The sequence below is a fragment of the Pinus tabuliformis genome, chromosome 1_2 (genome assembly GCF_031772625.1).
Source record: "Pinus tabuliformis cultivar Carrire ecotype Pingquan chromosome 1_2, CPIR1, whole genome shotgun sequence".
NCBI lineage: Eukaryota > Viridiplantae > Streptophyta > Pinopsida > Pinales > Pinaceae > Pinus > Pinus tabuliformis.
The window spans coordinates 837,840,256-837,859,312 of NC_142298.1; the positions used below are offsets into that span (position 1 = coordinate 837,840,256).

The 19,057-nt window shown below is 34.7% G+C and overlaps 1 protein-coding gene across 2 annotated transcripts; it reads left to right on the top strand.

Moving 5' to 3' along the window:
* Positions 1–6,657: 6,657 nt before the first annotated feature.
* On the top strand, positions 6,658–14,366 carry LOC149208537 (uncharacterized). Of its 2 annotated transcripts, none has more exons than XM_089396104.1 (9): positions 6,658–7,653; positions 8,572–8,772; positions 8,980–9,084; positions 9,183–9,423; positions 11,024–12,077; positions 12,304–12,469; positions 12,613–12,777; positions 13,428–13,580; positions 13,733–14,366. In XM_089396104.1, the coding sequence occupies exons 1-9, from the start codon at positions 7,573–7,575 to the stop codon at positions 13,955–13,957; spliced, it is 2,391 nt and encodes a 796-aa protein (XP_089252230.1). In that variant the 5' UTR covers positions 6,658–7,572; the 3' UTR covers positions 13,958–14,366. The 2 variants fall into 2 exon arrangements, with proteins under 2 accessions (XP_089252230.1, XP_089252231.1); XM_089396105.1 differs by having other exon boundaries at positions 6,661–7,653; positions 11,024–11,174.
* Positions 14,367–19,057: the final 4,691 nt, after the last annotated feature.

A 19,057-nucleotide genomic window follows, 5' to 3' on the forward strand; every position in this document is an offset into this window, starting at 1 on the left:
ATGTTGATGAATTTTCTCGGATCTCCTATCACGTGTCTTGAGAAACCACTATCAACATACCATTTTTTCTCTTGCTTTTGGGCATATAGAATAAGCCCACACTTTTCTTCCTTATTTTTCCATACTTTGAGGGAACTCCTTTCCCTACTTTGATTTAGTTTACAATCCCTAGCCTTGTGTCCAAATTCAAGACATAGAAAGCATTCAATGTGACTTTGTAAACAATTTCTCCCATAATCCCAATCAATTTTGTTTTGAACAAATGCATAGCATACAAAACAATAATTATAAAAGGTGATGCCTGGAGGTTTTCCTTTGGCAACTTGTTTTGGTTTGAGCATCTTCCTAAATTTTCTTAGTTGATTGCCTTTCCTTGCTACATCTTTCTTGACATGGGCGATTGTGTCATTCTTCTCCTCTAAGTGCTTTTCTATTTCTCCCAATTTCTTTTTAACTTCACCGAGTAGCTTTTCCAGGATTTCATTCTTTATTTTAACATCCTCCATCTCAAATTCCAAAATCATAACAGATGTTGCAGCAAAGTCCATGTTGTCAAAATTCCTTGGATCCATTTTCTAGTAGTTAATTGTTCATGAGGATGACATACTCTAATACCACTTATTTGCCCAAAGGTTACACTGAGAGGAGGGGGGTGAATTAGTGTGAGGTCAATTCTATTGTTTCACAACCTTTTATAATTGAGAGAAATAAATCATAAGCATTGTATCATTAAGCATAACAATGAATCATCAAACTATCATCATATCCATAACATATCAAAAATCCATCACATCTCAAAGGGACATAAGATTTTACCTAGAAACACATATGTGAGAAAACCAAAAAATATTCTTCTTCTTAACTTCAATTCATTACATAAATTTGTAGGCTATGACCTACTGGAGGAAACTACCCCAAGATATGCAAACTACCACTTGTGGTAGGTTACAACTTGATAAATTTTAAATGGGCATAACTTTATGCTTAGATCTTGGAATTGAGTAAGTGTATGGTTGTTGGAAAGCTCTTGACGAGTGGAACACAATCATAATCTCATAAATCAATTTATATTGGTGCTTGGGAAGAATTATTTAATGGGAAAAATTTCATGCCCCACCTCCTTAATGATCTATGGGGTTGGGTATCCTACACTATCTCATCATAGTGTATATGTGCCATCTAGTCCACCTTATTTCTTTGTTGTTTAACTCTATCCATTTAAGTTAGTTAGATAATTTTCTATTTCGAGTCTATGAGGTTGGATATACTTATTCTTACTTTATTTGGATGTTTTTTATCTCTTCATCTATATAAAGAACCTCCTCCTCTTTGTATTTTTGTTGGAAAATAATGGAGTGAAACTTTACCTCATCTTTGCAAAGATATTGGTTGATACTATTCTATCATTTCTTGAGGATTATTGTCATTGGAGAATATTTTCTTGCAAGCTTATTAAAGGAAAAAGACAACATAAGGCCAGTGGAGGAGCACACATGCTACATTGGAGGAGCTTATAGTGGTAAGGTTAATTCTTCCCCTATAGTCCTTGGTTATTTACATCCTAAGATTGATATGTTAAGTATATAACATCCATAGTCCTTGGTTATTTACATCCTAAGATTGATATGTTAAGTATATAACATCCATATTTCATACCATTGTTTAATTTAGAAGTGGAAGCCACGTTAGTGTTATCTTAAAAGTAAATTCTTTCAAAACTCTTCTCCCCATTTCCTTGTTAGCTCTTAGTGTTTTCACTGGGTCTTGTAAAGCACATCCTTGGATTGCTTACAAACTTAACTTACACATGGATATAACCTCAAATAAGATCAATCATTGACTCTGTAACCTGAGTGAATTAGGCACCGATATTCACATTTCTCAACCTCTGGATTAAAAAATTAAGTTTTTCTTTTTCGGTTTTGTTTTGAACAAATCTAAAATTTCATAACAACAAACATATCTTATATTAATTACATTCACAAACCTATTTTGCTTCATAAATCTTTATCTTGAATAGACTTACATTCTTAAGCAAAGTGTGGGTTCACTTTGGTAGATCTCTAGTTAAGCTACTTCATTATTTCGTCTTCTCATTATGGGTCACTATCATTAAAGTGGAAAATTTATTAGGTCCATAATCATTAAGTTTGAAATCCAAAGAAATATCTAATAATCACACATCTACAAAAGAATAATTGGTTGGTTTTAATAGTTCAAATGTCTTATTTTTTTAAATAAACACAAGGTATATTATATTAATAAGTATGTGCAAATGCAAAGCAGTGATACATCCAATTTTCAAATAGCAAAATGCAACAAGATTTTCAAAAACTATGCTAATTTTACTAGGCTATTTATGCCTCCTTCCTTCTAGTAGATTTCAATGGTATCTGTATGGATATTTTTTGAAGAAAATGCTTAGAAATTTACAACACTTTGTTAGCATTAACAAAACTTAAAACTAAAGTAGGCTCCTAATCATTTATGATTATTAAATTATCTATTGTTGTTACCTAGTTGAGCCGAGAGGCTCATTCTATAGCCCAATATGATGTGTAATGGGTGTAATGATGTCTTGGATATTTTTTGAAGAAAATGCTTAGAAATTTACAACACTTTGTTAGCATTAACAAAACTTAAAACTAAAGTAGGCTCCTAATCATTTATGATTATTAAATTATCTATTGTTGTTACCTAGTTGAGCCGAGAGGCTCATTCTATAGCCCAATATGATGTGTAATGCGTGTAATGATGTCTGTCCATCATCAAAGTTGAAATTTTGCTCATGTCGGTCAAAATAAAAAAATCTAAAAATCTAAAAAAAATAAAAATAAATAAATAACTATACAAAATATTTAAATAATGTTGAGCATAAAAAAATTTACACTTAAAGAAATTGGATCTCTCTCGGCTCATGTTAGATCCGTAGTTAAAACCGTATTTAAAATAGATCTATGCTAGTTTAAGTCAAGCCATCCAACTAAGTTGACAAAGAAGATCTGAGCCTCGAGGTATTAAAAACCTTATTGGTGAGCAATTTGTACATTATGCATCTATTGTTGGAGTCTTTATATCTTCGTTTTAAACTCATGTATTTGTTAGACATGTATAGATATAATAATTGTTACTCTGCCAATTTGAGCTGATAGGCACTCCACTTTCGTACTTAGCAGTGTGGTTTCCATTCGCTTGTCCTATTTTATTATTTCTGCTTCCTTCCCTATGTTCATGCCCTTTCCTTTTTTATTTTCCATCCTTGCAATAATTTCACTTAAATAGACTGAATTTTCACGTGCCAAGTTACATACATTATATCTATCGCTATTTTGTATTGGTAAGTTTGATTTTCAAGTTTCAAACATCGTCATTATCTAACTGGCATGGCAGTTCTTGAAAAAATCTTAACTCTATTGTGCATGGTTAAATTTTGTTCAATTCATCAACCAAATTACATTTTAGTTACTTTATTCATTTGGATGATTTGCATGTGGATTAATTATGTCTAAATTTTAATCATTAATAATGATTATGTTTAAATTTTAATTATTAATAATGATTGAGATTAAGAAATACTATATAATTTACTATGGGAGAAATATTGGGTTAGATAACATAATATTAAAAAATATTAAAAATACAAATAAATTTTGAAATTAAAAATACAAATATAGTTTAAGATACTTTTAAATTTATGTTTTTGAATTAGAATTAAAAACAAAAAACCATTATTAATTTTACCTCAATTTACTAGTAATAATAACAAATATTTACTTTAACAAGACTACAAGTTAGTTTAAGGTAAATTCAACTTATTATGGGCTTGAAACAATTGTAACTTAGTAGATCGTTGAATATGTAAAGGAAAAAAAATCCGTTTTTGAAACTCTTATAGCTCCTATTATTTTATATAATGTGAAGTTTGAGATTGCACTATCTCCAAAGAATCGTGAAGGAAGATAGAATAAATGCAAAAGTAATTTATAACCTATAATCTCAAGATTACAAGAAATATACCCTATGGTATCCTCTTCATTGAAAGGATATTTATGAGTAGATATCTTATGTAGAGGAAGTTAAACAATTTAGAAGACAAGGGATTTCCTAAAATTGCTTCTAACTATACCCAAAGCCGCTACCTTCTACTCAAGTGGGTGTAGCATAAAGATGTCTAGGCTTGGCTAGATATAATTTTGTAAAATAAGGATAAATATTAAAATTTAATTAGAAATGGTGGGGTGATACAGAGTTAGAGGGAAAAAATAAACCAAGATATTATAAGGAGTTGATTAACCCAAATTTTAAAAATAAAAAAATATTTCTCTACCTTGACTATTATAAAGAAAGAAATAAACATTGTTAAAATAAGAACAAATTCTCACTAGTTTCATAGTGAAAGTGGGCAATGATCAATTCCCAAAACACCTTGATGAAATAGTGTCACATTTATCAAACTAAGAGAGTTGAAGATGAAAAGCATTTTTTTAGATTGTCCAACTTATAATCACATTAAATCTAAATTTCAAAATATTTGACACACTACCAACTTTCTTAACTTCTTAAGTCAATAAAACTATGATGATGTGATTTTCTAACATATAAATAAAATGTTAAAGAATTACATAATAATATCTTATTTTCTCAAGGTACCATTTTTGTTTTAGTGGACATTAACCACCATCATCATCATAAAAAAAACAAGTGAGTTCAATGTAAACTTAATTTAGGCTTTTGAGTTACAACTAAAAATGGAAAAGATTTTCCAGGCACGGTGATCAAGTGCTATGTTAAGGCACTTCTTGATGTAAAGTCACCTTCAATTCTCGGCCCTGATCGGGGTGATATATTGGACACAATAAAGATGTAGTCCCACCAAGCTTACAAAAAAAAATGGAAAAGATTGATAATTTCAAAATATGTGAATAATTATAACAACAAAGATTTGTTTTTTATTATGAGTTTGTTCTCGAAAAAAAGTCTACCTAGTTAGTTTGTAATAATAAAAATAATAAATATTTAGTTATGTTATGCTATTATAAAATTGTTAGTTAATAACTAAATAGACTTTATTATTGGGGAGATGTTATGTAACATCAATATAGATCTATCTCAACTCTGAATCTACCAAAGTGTTAAGAGAAATTATCCCTATCTACACTTGGTAGATCTTCAATTAAAATGAAGTAATGTAAATTTCTCTCCCTCACTCCGTTCACATGTTTTATAATCTCTTTTTTAAGTGTTTTATAATTTTTATAATTTAATTTTTTAATGCAATATGCATAATATTAATTATATATAGAGAAAAGTTAAAAAAAAAAATTATTGTAAGTGTTAAGTTTTTATATATTTATTGATTAAATTTAAATATAAAGTTATTAAAAATAATAATTACTAATATCAATTATTATTTCATTTTATATGATAAAATGGATATTAATTTATACTTATTATGTTTATTTTATATATATTTCATATCTATATATATAGTTATTTTTAATTATAAAAATATTATGGTTACTAATATGAATTATTATTATTTAAATATAATATGCACATTATGATTCTTTTCAAAAGACAGATTTATTTTAACATTAATATATTTTCTAATGAATAATATCTTCATATTATATATGAAGAATATGCATGTTTTACTTCAAAGTATTTTCTTCTAAGTACTCTTAAACATCAAGAAATATACATGTTTTACTTGAAGGTATTCTCTTCTAAGTACTCTCAAACATCAATACTTAGAGATAATTACAATTATATACATGTTATAAGTTTACATGCCACATGCATGACTTGAATTTAGGTGGAGAGAATAATTAACATTTATTCAGCTACCCCACCTTCCCAACCACCCCACTTACTCCCAATTGACAAGACAAAATTGATATAACATAATACTTACATTTTAAATAATTTGATGCTTTTATAAATTTTTATTTAAAATAAAACTATAATAATAAAACTAATCTAATGAAAAAACAAAAATCATTAAAATAATAATAAATAGCTTCTTTGTTAATTTGCCTTTAAATTTTTACACCAAATAAAAATTTTAAAATAACTCAATCCTTACAACTGCAACTTTTACACCAACTGAAAATTTTAACATAACTCCATCCATCTTAAATATTTTGTGATGATCCTACTTAAACATATTTTAAGATATTAATTTGATCTCATGATGAGTAATTCTCTTAAATGATTTCTGTGATAATGTCTTCCATCTAATTTTTTTGTAAAATTTATACATTTTTACGGAGTCATTTAAGGACGTGGAGGAATTCCCTGGATAGTTCAAAGTGGTTAGAATTTGGGCAAACAAATTTCAAAAAATCTTGTAGAGACAGTATTTGAATTGTGTGTTTAATGATGGAAATAGATTTAACACCATCAAAAAACATTTAAGACACTTAAAATTTCGAAGTTTAACAACTATAATTTAGATTTACAAAAATCCTAGCCAAATTTTCTACTTAGTCATTTTCAAATTTCGTAAATAACATTGTTACTTGTTCATATTCAAATTTCATAGAAAACGTGTTGAGCGACTTTAAACCTTTGAAAAGTGTTTAATGGAGAAAATAGTGAAGTCATATTTGGATCTTGTAAAAATAAAAACACCCAGAAACTCGCCCAAAATATCTGATTAACAGATTGAAAAGTGCTTAATGGAGAAAATGCTGATCAGCCTTTGGATCCTGTCAAAACAAAAACATCCAGATACTCGCCTGAAATATCGAAGGATCTGAACCATTACTTTTAACGCGGGTCCTTTTGTCCCTTTTTCAACGTTCCACTCTCGTGCAGCTTTCAATTTCAAAAAACCATAAAGAAATCCGTATGTTCAAAAATCCTACGCTCCTTGACAGGCAGAACCCAACGGTGAAACCGAACTAATTGACGCCATTTTCTGCTCAATCCGCGGGTTTTCAAACACTTTTTACTAATCGTGGTTCCGCGAAATTTCGGAACCCAATTCCATTTCAAAATACGGTTTTCCATGGTTTTCCATGGTTTTCCAGCCTCAGTTACAGTTAATATAGAGCGTATTTATTGACTCTGCCCGATCGGTAAAGAATATGACTGTTTCGAAGGCATGAAAAACCCCAAATACCGTTAACATTAGAAGCTCTCACAATTCTCACTCTCAGAGTTTCTTTCATTATTTTCAGGAAGAATTTTAAGCATATGAAATGGAGAAGTTTGTTTTGTTAGTTGTGAGACAGGGAGCAGTGAATCCCCTCCGAAGCTCTCTGACATAAATGCACTCACTGTTGATGACCAGCATGCGGACCTTCTAGCTTTTTGACAGGTCATCATATATATACACACATTTTTCATTTTTATAGACATCTCCTCCGGTCTCTTGGTGTTCTTTCGTTTGACAGGAGATTGGAGGAAGATCGGGAGAAAAGGCTCGAGGAGCTTCTCAGAACCATATCTGCTGCATTGGATCGAATCTACGACAAGGCAGGTCTGTGTTGTCTGCTGTTTCTATCAGCGGGGAAATGCTTGTGGTATCTGAAGTTCGGAATTTAAATTGAATTTGGTGAGAACGCAATGGAAAAGTCAGTCCGTACGAGGATGGCTTTACAGAGCGAAAAAACGCTGCGAGAACGCTTGCGCACCAATGCCCTGCAGGTAACTCATCATTGTCAATCCACGTACAATGTCATTTGAGTGGTTCTGAATTGGGGTTTTGACAGAGGTCCTAGATCAATTCAGCTTTAGGGTTTCTATGACTGATAAGCTTCATGCTCGGTTTCCATTCGGATTTCTGATAACTGCTAATGTCGATCTGTGGCGTACTTGTTTCTATGCATCATGATCTGTGTATATTTAAATTTAAATTTGGGCTGCCTTGATTCTGCTGTCCTAGCAAATTTTGTTTAAGGAGAAAAATTATCCTAATCCCTGTTCTTATTTATTTTAGTTCAAATCATCTACCTGAATTTTATGGTGTGTGCCACCCTGCTCACATCATCGAGGAGCTCAGTATGCCCGCATCAAGATTTGAACTCTTGCCAACCTGTGCGTTTTTTTGGATTTTGAGGTGGCGAACCTGGAGGTTCAACTGTACCTCCATGCATATTAGGCCTTCTTGTTCTCTCTGTTGCTTGAGAGATCCTGCATCAACCAGTACTCTGCCTATCTTTATGTCATAGATTATTTTTGGAGATGGTTTCCCCATTACCTGTATTCCAATATTTTCCCTTGTTTTTAAAGATCTCCGCAGATCTTCTGGATATGGGTTTGTTTTCTGCTTCTTTGCAATCTGTTAAAATGAAGTGAAACATGTCGATCATGAGCAGTTGCGCAATGTTAAATCTCTTATTATTTTACCACTATTTGAAGGACAACGAGCCCAGAGACAGTTATCTGTTGCTTATATTCTGTGCTATTCTAGGAAAAGCCTTGGATGCAGTTATCTGTTACTTTAGGCTTGTATATTTTTACTGTATCATTTCTTTTGCACTATGCATTCGAAAGAATTGTTTGCGCAATGGAACTATATGCTTCTTTCCTCTGTTCTGCTACCATAGTTTCTATTTCTTGCAGGCAATAGCCGCAGGGGAATTGCCACTGCACGTCAGGCAAAGCATGAACTTTTGCCGACTACAGAGATTGGATAGTAAAAGAGTTGGTGGTTATGGTTGGGTTGGAGGATTTCATGTGATTACCGAGCTCCGTAAACGCGTGTTCAGATTACGAGAGGCCTTAGAGCTTCCACCTTGCAATGCATCAGCAGATTTAGATGAGGTATATCAGTGCTGTCCTGTGTCAAACGGGAGAATATCTTAGCATTTGTCTCTAGATATTTTGGAGCTATGGTTGCTTGGATTTAGATTGAGAAATTGTCACTATACTGTAATTTTGACTTTTCATCTTGATTAGAAGAGTTGTAACTAGTTTCTGATATGCTTATATTGATTTTTATTACTGCGTCTGTTAATATGTTTATTGTAGTTATTATCCAGTACCATGGAAGCACTTCAAAGGTTGTCTCCAGAGAAATTACCTTCAACATTCTCATTTGGGTCCTCAGAGGGAGATCAGAAGCCTATTTTCCAGGTCTGTATGTTCTTCTTTATCTTGATACTAGATTTTGATTGAACGTTGTTCTTTAGCATTGTAAGTCTATCATTTTCAAACGTCCTGATGACATGCAGAGATTGGAACAAATTTATGAGACACTTCTAGCTACGGAAGACAGCGTCATAGACTCATTTGCTTGTAAGGCCGGTACCTCTGTTGAAGAAAAGAGAGCAAATGATGCAGGTTTTGAGGGACAGGAACAATGTTCGGTGCCTAGCGCACCCACTTCTCTGAAGAGAACTGATTCTAAGAACGTCAGAAGTCAACGCTGCAATCGAAATCCATCTGATGGTGCTTCCAATCTGGAACAACTAAGTAAGCTGCTGGTCCCAAATCCCCAGGATCTGTCTTTTTGACACTCTAAGTGAATATTTTTTCTTTGTAAGCTAGCTAGTCTTTATATTAAAATAATACAAAAGAGATAGATACAGGATTGCCTCTTTGTCTCCGCTTGGGAAACCAGAACCACAGTAATTCAAGAAGTCAGTGCTTCTCTTGCTGAATATCCAGACAAAGATTTTTACTTTCATGTTCTTCAAAACAATTAATCCTATATGGCTTCTGATAGCAACATAAAAGATAAAAAGCAAAACCCAAAGAAGGATTTCAGTTCATCTCAGGACAGTTTCCAAAACAAAAAGAACCTGTTTGGCCAGCCCATAAGGCTGTATGTCTGCTTCTCCCAGCTCTAAGTGCCTCACTGTGCATCAGGATCTGCAACGTGAGAATAGGTTTGGAGGGGCCTGGGGGTGCTTTCCGAACCTAGAGTGTGCTCAGCTGGTGGCAGAGGGTCGTTCTCACTGTCCCAAGGGTTGGACATGATGATGTCAATTTCAAAACAGCTCTGTAGACTGCCTCAAACTTCTTTTCCATGAGATTCAGTTTATGAAGGATAGCCTACTGTTGCTGCCCTCTTTTCTCCACTACCTGGGTGATAAAGGCTTTATTTAGCCAACAGAGTTCAGTGAGCCTGAAGATTTTGGTGTCCCTAGTTCTTGAAAATCTAGTTTTGGAGTTTTTCTTATGGGCAATCTCTTCGTTTACTTTAGCAGAGAAATGTTGGGGTATTCGGAGGCTGCCCTCATTGTATCCTTCTGGACCTAAATGCACTGAGGAGGCTTCTGTAGACTATAGCCCAGATCTTGTAGCATTTTTCCTAGGCCCCTTCCTGAGCTCGCTTATTTTAGATTCCAAGCCCAATTCATTGTTAAAGTTCAACATCTTAGTATGTGGGAGTGAAACAGGAGTGACAGTAGGGGAGCACTGACTAAGGGCAGAGGATAGACCCAATGACAGGGGGAAGAGGACCCAGCAAGTGTTCACCCACGCAAAGAGAAAATCAAATAGAAACCTTCACTAACAACAAAACCTAATCTCATCCAATTGCGGATAGGTATCGTGAATCCCGAAACTATGGAGGGATGAGCCACAATATTGAGAATTCAGAGCCAGGAAACTAATAAAAAAATTCATAGTTCTGCCAAGGGAGCCAAACTTAAAGAGGTAACCATCACCACCATGGAATCCCATCACCCTTGCACATTCAATTTTCCACTTGCCTTTGTTGCTGGGGTAGGTCATTTTAACCAAAGACCTTGTTACATCCATAAATGCTGCCCGAGGTGGGAATGAGTTTAAAATCATGCCATCAACTACACTATGAATTAGTTGGCTCTGCATTGATGGCTGTCATCCTCCTCCCACCTATCCCTGTTTCCTAGCTCTGTACTGGTCTGACCTTCACATCATTACCAAACCCTAGTACCTAAAATGTGTCTCATCCCCATAGTTCGAAGATTGAATGATCACATATCCCACACTAGTGAAAAGTTATTTTTAAGTTATGTTTAGGATTTACTTTTTCCACTGTGGAAAAGAACTGTACCAAGCAAAATTTATCGACTTTGGTGTGCAGGTCAAAAGATTTTTGAGAAGCTGGATGATATAAGTAGGAGGGCAAGGCATGTACTTGAGATGGACGAGGATGATGAATGCCAGAGTGAGGCATCATATGCGATTTCAGAATTTTCAGAATCTTCGCAACTTTTGGAAAGTGAGGATTCTTGGTATGATTTAAATCTAGAAAGCAAGGCTTATAGTGAAGATCCACTTACCCCCACATCAGTTTTGCCAGAGAGCACCCAAAAATCAGTGAAGCCTGGTACTTTTGTAAATGTTTTCACTCCACCTTTTCTTCATCTTCCCGAAATTCTGATTTCTGGTAACTCGCATCCAGTTTCTTTCATGGACCTTCCTGCCAACATTGATACACTTCCTCTTGCAAGAGATCAACCCAGCAATCCTGAAAAGGGGATGAATGATATTAACTTGTCTACAAGTGAGAATTTCGAGTGCCAATCTGCTGTTGAAAACTCCAAGAATAATGGATGTGTCAAGTCCAATCACAATACAACTTCAAATCTGATCTTTCCACCTCCACCCAACGTGTCAACTCTACCTCTTCCTCCTCTTCCTCCTCCACCTCCACCTCCACCTCCATCCATGGTGTCTACTCTTCCTCTTCCTCCTCCTCCTCCTCCTCCACCTCCACCTCCATCCATGGTGTCAACTCTTCCTCTTCCTCCTCCACCTCCACCTCCACCCATGGTGCCATCTAGACCTCTTCCTGTGGTTCCACCCATGGTGCTGACCACACCTCCACCTCCACCTCCATCTCTACCTGTGATGCCAGCTAGACCTCTTCCTGTGCCTCCACCCATGGTGCTAGCCACGCCTCCGCCCCCACCTCCACCACCTTTGAATTCCATCAAAGCTTTGCGCCCAAGGAGATCAAATTCAAAGTTGAAGAGATCAAGTCAAATAGGTAACCTCTATAGACTTTTGAAAGGTAAAGTGGAGGGAGCTGGCCAAACATGCAAATCATCACAAGCTCGCAGAAAATTGATTTCTGGTGGCAGCAATAACAGCTCCCAAGGCATGGCTGAAGCCCTTGCAGAAATAACTAGAAGGTCAACTTTGTTCCTTTGGCATTTTTGTTCCCTTATCTTAGGAATAATTTTACACCTCCCCCCCACACACATGAATATATTTTGCTGCTCATTAAGCAGACATACTTTGATCAATAAAAACCAATCGCAAACAGAATCCCAGAGTGAAATGAGTTTTAGATTTGCTGACATGCATGTTTCAGCATGGAAATCTTGGCTTGATATCGGGTTTCTGTTTCCGGTGCAGGTCATCATATTTTCAGAAGATACAAGAAGATGTACAGCGCTTTGCCACCCCAATTATGGAGATGAAGCATGCTATTGAGTGCTTTGAAACAAGAAATATGGACGAATTGTTGAAGTTTCATCGTTATGTTGAACTTCATCTTGAGGAGCTGACAGACGAAACCCAGGTGTAGCAGATTGAATGAATAGATAGTGCTGGTTTGAACAGTAAAACAACATTTCAGAGTCTAAAGTGACAATTTAAGCTTTCAGCCTCTTTCTAAATTTGCCTGCCTTGTGAATATTATTGACCATGTTTACTGATGCATAGGTTTTGGCGAAGTTTGAAGGTTTCCCAACCAAAAAGCTGGAAGTAATTCGGGCTACATCAACACTTCATTCAAAATTAAGTGCTATAGTCAATCATCTTAATACCTGGCAGGTTGCACCTCCATTGTCTCGGCAGCTTGATAAGGTCACGAGCTATTTTGACAAGGTAAATGAAGCAAATTTCATTTTTGCTATTTGTAAATCTTAGTATATTGTTACTACAAGAAGCTGGTTAAAACAACCAGAAAACTCAGGTTTCAACCCTAACAAGGCTTTATGTAGGCATCAAACTTAGGGAACAATATGCTTGAGGTCATGTGTTACTTGGATGGGATAAAGTGAATATTCCACTTTTCTTCAGGCCATTTCACACCATTAAATCAAGCTAAATTCAACAATCAACAGATCCATGACTTTGCATGTCTGCACTACAATCTGATAAGTCAAAATATTACTAAATTGAATTGAACTATGCCTAATTGTAAAGGAGCTGACAACCTGCATGAAGCAAAGTACCAATATTTCCCTTGGCTCATTTGACAGAATTCCTATTTGAAGAATATTGACCACTGCTACATAGCATTTATCTATGTTTTGATTCTGGTGAAGCTCAGGGCTCAAACAAAACCCTATGCTTATTAAAACCCGTATTCTCGACTTGGGAGGTCTAGACTGAATGCATAAATGTGTAATGTTATCTTGTTACTATGAATGCTTGATTTCAGGAATTCTCTACTTTCACTTTCTTACATCATTATTGTATATAATTGTCAAACTTAGTAGTCCAAATATTTATAGAGTTAAAATTTTATGCAAATCAAGATGGAGGTGGAGGCATTGGAGTGGATTAAAGATGAAGAGTCAAAACTCTTTGAGAGAAATAAGATCTTCTTTGATTTCAATGTACTTATTCGCATCAAGGAATCAATGGTTGACGTTTCTTCTCGCTGTATAGCTTTGGCATTGGAGGTCAGTGAAGGATATCTAATCTTGTTTATAAATCAGTTATTTATCTGACAAGGTCAATTACAGTCCGTTAAGAAGCTTTCTGATTCAGTTTGAAAATTTTTACTAGGCCATAAATCTTGATAAGTGATGGTTTTGTACTTTTCTTTCCACAGGAGAGCAAGACAACCAAAGCAGAGCCATGTAGAAGAGTTGGTGACATGAACGCTGAAAATGATGGCAATCGCTTGCGAAGATGCTTGCAGACGCTATGGAGGACTTTTCAATTGTCTTTCAGAGTTTACAATTTTGCTGGGGGTCAGGATGAAAATGCAGAGGAATTGACTTGTGCGTTGGCCAGAGAAATGCAAACATACCCTCAACATTGTTGGTCCCTTTGATCTTGTGATATGTAGATATTGAGGTCATCTGTAACCTCTTAAGTTTGAACTGCCATTACCTCTTTGGCTTTTGATTGGTTCAATAATTATCTATAAAACTGCAACCATCTTTGACCTCTTATGTTTGAACTGCCATTAACTCTTTGGCTTTCGATTGGTTCAAGAGTTCCATATAAAACTGGAAAGGATCATAGATTAAATTGAGGATGGTGGAAGTCAGTTTCTTTGTGTTTTATTGTAAGGGATTGTCAAAAATGAGATGAGTGTATTTCACATCGATTGAGGCTTGAAAAACGTTTGCTTGCACTTTTTGGTGTTATTTGCGTGAAAACATCATTCAGCGCTAAATGGGCATTCATGCCTGGTTGCTCTGATTAGAGTGATATTCATATTTATTGTTATTCAGGTATGGTGGCTACATAATGTATTGATAATTTCTGCCTTATATATATATAATTAATGACAACATTATTTAAATAAGCATGTCAAAGGCCTTCTAGTTATTGTGACAGCATATAAATAAGCCTGTCAAAGGCCTCCTTGGAAGTAAAACGCATCAACTTGTTAACTTACTCTATGCAGCATATGAATAAGCCTGTCAAAGGCCTTCTTGAAAGTAAAACGCATCAATTTCTTAATTTACTCATTCTATGCAGCATATAAATAAGCCTGTCAAAGGCCTTATTGGGAGTAAAACGCTTCAATTTCTTAATTTACTCATTCTATGCATGCTTAGTCTTACAAAAGAGAAGTTTTACCAGATATAGGTTAAGGGATGATACACTTATGAAAGAGTTGCCCATCTAAAAAAATGCTTTTACATTTCTTGCTGGAATCTGGTTAAAAAATATTCAAAAAATCAGAATCCTGGATCGTTTGAATCGTTCTTTTTTATGGTGGAAATGGATTCAATACCATCAAGAACCTCTAGGGCACCCAAAATCCTGAAGTTTGATAGCGTTAACCCAGACTTTCAAAAAATTCTGCCTGATTTTAATATAATTTTGCCGAAATTTCCATTATTTTCTGGACTAATTTGTAGGCTCTTTAGACTACGCTAATACCTATGGCCTTGCTCAAATTATAGCCTGTGGACCTGTCCCTAATTAGCTGCAAATGGCCTTGCTCAAGTTATAGCCTGTGGACCTGTCCCTAATTAGCTGCAACTTTTAAAAGTGTATATACTCATTTGTATACGTCAAATATATTAAAACCAATTGATATGAAATATATGTATGGATGTGTGTGCATGCATATAAACACTTTTGAGATTATATACAGTGTGTAGACATGGGTTACTCAAAAAATGTAATATCAGTATGACTTTATATATATATATATATATATATATATATATATATTTTCAAAAATATTAATATCTGATTCTTATTATTTCTTTTTTTTTTTGGATTTTAGAGTATTGTACATCCTAAGTAATGTACATGTCAAAGGATTCATCGTGAGATTCTTCCTAGGTCTGTTAATTTTTCATTATAGGATCTATTCAAGAAATGTGAAAAAAAAATCCTCAATGTATGTGTAGATATGAATGGAATGCTAGCTGCTGTCAATATGCAAGTGATGTTTTAAGGTATTATGATTTAGTGAGGTTTTTAGACACATTTTGCATGATTTCACGTGTTGTTGTTAATGGGTATAAATATGAATTTTGGTCGATCAGACTTTATGAGGCCCTTTGTTTGAACGGCCTTGGAGGAAGACGCAAAGGATGGATATTATTCATTATTTGTGCATCTCCTTTGTGGATGGTCTTCCACCTTATGTAATATGGGATTGGTGCATTGACAAGTTTTAGTCGAACGTAACTGTTGTCATTACAATGATTTCCCCTTTGTTGGAAATCATATCATTATTTCAAGGATTTTACAAGTTATTCATGTGTATTATTCACCATGCCAATTTCCTTCAATCATATATGTTTGAAGTTGGAGAAAATTTCTATAGTGATTCCCTAGACTAAGTTTAGAGGAGCTAAGGAGGGTTGTTTTTGATTCCTTGAAACTTTTGTGCTATGCCTAAGGAGGATGCTAGGTTTGGTCTCTTGGATATATTTGTCTAGGATGGTTCTATTAGCAACTTAAATTGTAAGATGTCTTGAAGGGAATGGCTTTGGAAATCTCCCCACTTAAGATTCCTCATAGTAGCCACATTGGTAAGATACATGGGTAGATTAAACTTTGTGATATGATTGGGTCTCTCGAGGACATTAGGATTCATATGACTTGATTCTTTGTAGGTTTGTAAACAAGGGACTAGTTGGTTGTCTTGGGATTTTATGGGGGGAGGAAAGGGTGTGAATTTCTAGGCAAAGTATCTCCAATATTTTGCATTTTTTTGGAAAAATACGAAAATGTTTTGGGGTTTTTTGGGGAGAAGAAAAGGCTGTGATATTTTTAGGTAGAGTATTTCCAACGTTCTACTTTTTAGGCAAAAAGGCTTACAAAAGGCAGCCTTTTGTTCAAAAGCATTTATACGATGATGACAAAAAGGGTGAATTGATTAAATGACTTGTGTTCATAGTATTAGGTCCCTATAATACTAGTGTAGCCACCATATTGTTATTTTTGTGTCCCATGTAGCCCCCATATTGTTATTGTTTTGCTCCATGTAGCCCCCATATTGTTATTGTTGTGCCCTATAGAAGCCCAATATTTTTACTGTTGTGCCCTTGCTTTATTATTGTTATGTAGGCTCTCATTAGATAATTTTTGAGGTCTAAAATGAGTCTCCCAAGGAAATTATAAAATAATAGTGGAAATAATAACATAAGATTAGATTACCTAGTTAATTTTGGGAGGGTGTTGGCTTCCTAGAGTCACACTACACTATGCAGTAATGAAGAACCCGAGAACATCTAAATGGTTTCTATCTGTTATTTGATTGATGAAAAGATTCAAATTCAAATCTCATTTGTGATCATCGTACCTCCTGGAAATATTACCTGTGTTTGATGTTCTTGTAGTCTTGGTTTACTTTTCCTCTTGACACATAGTGCTTAAAGTAAGACGATATTACAACAAATATACAAACCATATATTAATTGGTTTCTGAAAATTAATCAAGTGTATGACTGTGAACTTTAGACTTGAAAAATTGATAATAAAAAATTCCATTTCACTTTCAAGATACATGCACTTCGTTTTCCCCTTTACATGTCACAAGAAAATAAATAACACGTCGAATCCAATCACAACCATAGCGTCAAATTCTTATATAGATCAATGTTTAGCTTCCATCTAACGGTCAATCATAATTAGGTGGACAACATAATCGAAACTATAAATGACCCAGAAATGGTTCTTGCATAATTTGACTTATGTTAAGTTTTCTTCATGAGTGTGTGTTATGCACAATTAAAATCCTTTGAATTCGTGTTAAGTTTGTCTCAAAGTAGCCGTTAATTTGACAGTGGTTTGGGATCAAGGTTGGGGGGAAAAACACCATTACATTAAGCATTTTGCTGAGCTGCATTTCTATTGATTTTGAGTAGGAGCATTCATAATCCTTGGGTTTGATATAAAAAATTTTGAAAAATAAAAGATGGATGAAATATGGAGAATCGGGCTTTACCCAACTTAAAGGAGAAATTAAAAGTTCCTTTAGTCCAAATAAACCCTAGTGGATGACTGAACAATTAAGAGTTCAACCATTAGAAAACACATAATTCTAAGATTTACCAATTCCTTTAAAACCCTTGCAAGATATATCAAGAAAGACAAGTTACTCTTCAATCTAGCTTGATAGATCTTGCAAAACTAAAACAAATCGTCATATTGATGCCAGGATTCATTTCACCCACAAATATTTGTACAATTCTACGCAATTAGCATAACAGATCATGTTTACAACTCAAAATGCCATGAAAATTGCATAAACTTAGATTTCATTAGTAGTAAACTTCAAAATAAAGGTGATATGGAAACATACATGATGAGAGAAACAAACAACCCAAAAGTTACTTCAAAATTCTTTCCCAAAATTGCTTCAAGACCTCTCAACAATTCACCAAAACTTTGGCATAGTTTCCCCTACAACCAAGATCCCCTTCACATTTCAAAACAAGGCATATATATAGGCACTCCAAGAGCTTGGCCCTACTCCAAACCACTAGTGGTATATGGAAAACCACTTAACTTTGTTACAGAATTTTCAGTTGTATTGTAACTAACTTCTTCTAGAAGTTTCTTTGAAAATCTGTCAGAAGTGGAGTGGGCTCCTCTAGATTTGGATTTGATAGCATCTCTCTCCTAGTTGGGTGTGACCTTTCCTTTTATTCTTGGGCGCTAACTTAGACTAGCAATGTTGTTCGTCTTCGGACCTGAGCTCACTCTTGCCATGATTCTGCTTTTCCTGCGCGCAAACTTCTTTTGAACATTTGACTTGTAAATGTTCAACATGTCATTCCACTCTTCGTTGGCTAGCAGATTACATGAACCTACTTCATGTACTACTTATTGCAGGTTCATGATGGGCTCATAATTTGTTCCCCTCCACTCCTTGAAAATTCCTTTGAGCATGAACAATAGTTCAAAATGGTTTCGGTACAAATCCATGATGCTCCTGCTTCATATTGTTGCTTGATCTATCTCTTCCAAGCCCTCCTAGCTCTCCTTTATGGCCTTTAAGTCATTCATGAACAGTTCCTTCGGATGCAAACCTTTGTTCTCGTCGAAGAGTGATGGGAGATCTCTCTTACATAATTCTTTGTATTTTCCCTTGAAACTTTGGATCTCCTTAGTCATGTCCTTTGCTCTCCTTTCTATCTACAATATTAACTCATGTTTCTTTTCTATTTGACCTGTTTTAGCTACCCATTGGGAGCTGTCAATACTGGATTCAACAACTTTTTCTTTGGTCATATGATTAAGAAAACTCATGATCACAACAACTTCTCATGTAGATCTCTCAATATCTCCCTTAAGTTTTTGATATCTTTCTGAGTTATCTTAACTGCGTCTATTTTTTCCTACATTAACTCCAAGTACCCCCAGTTCTTGTTAACTGTCCTGGTGATCCTTTTCCAAACCACACTCTTGGTCTTCTTGAGAGATATTCTCCTGGAATTTTCCCTCTTCTAAA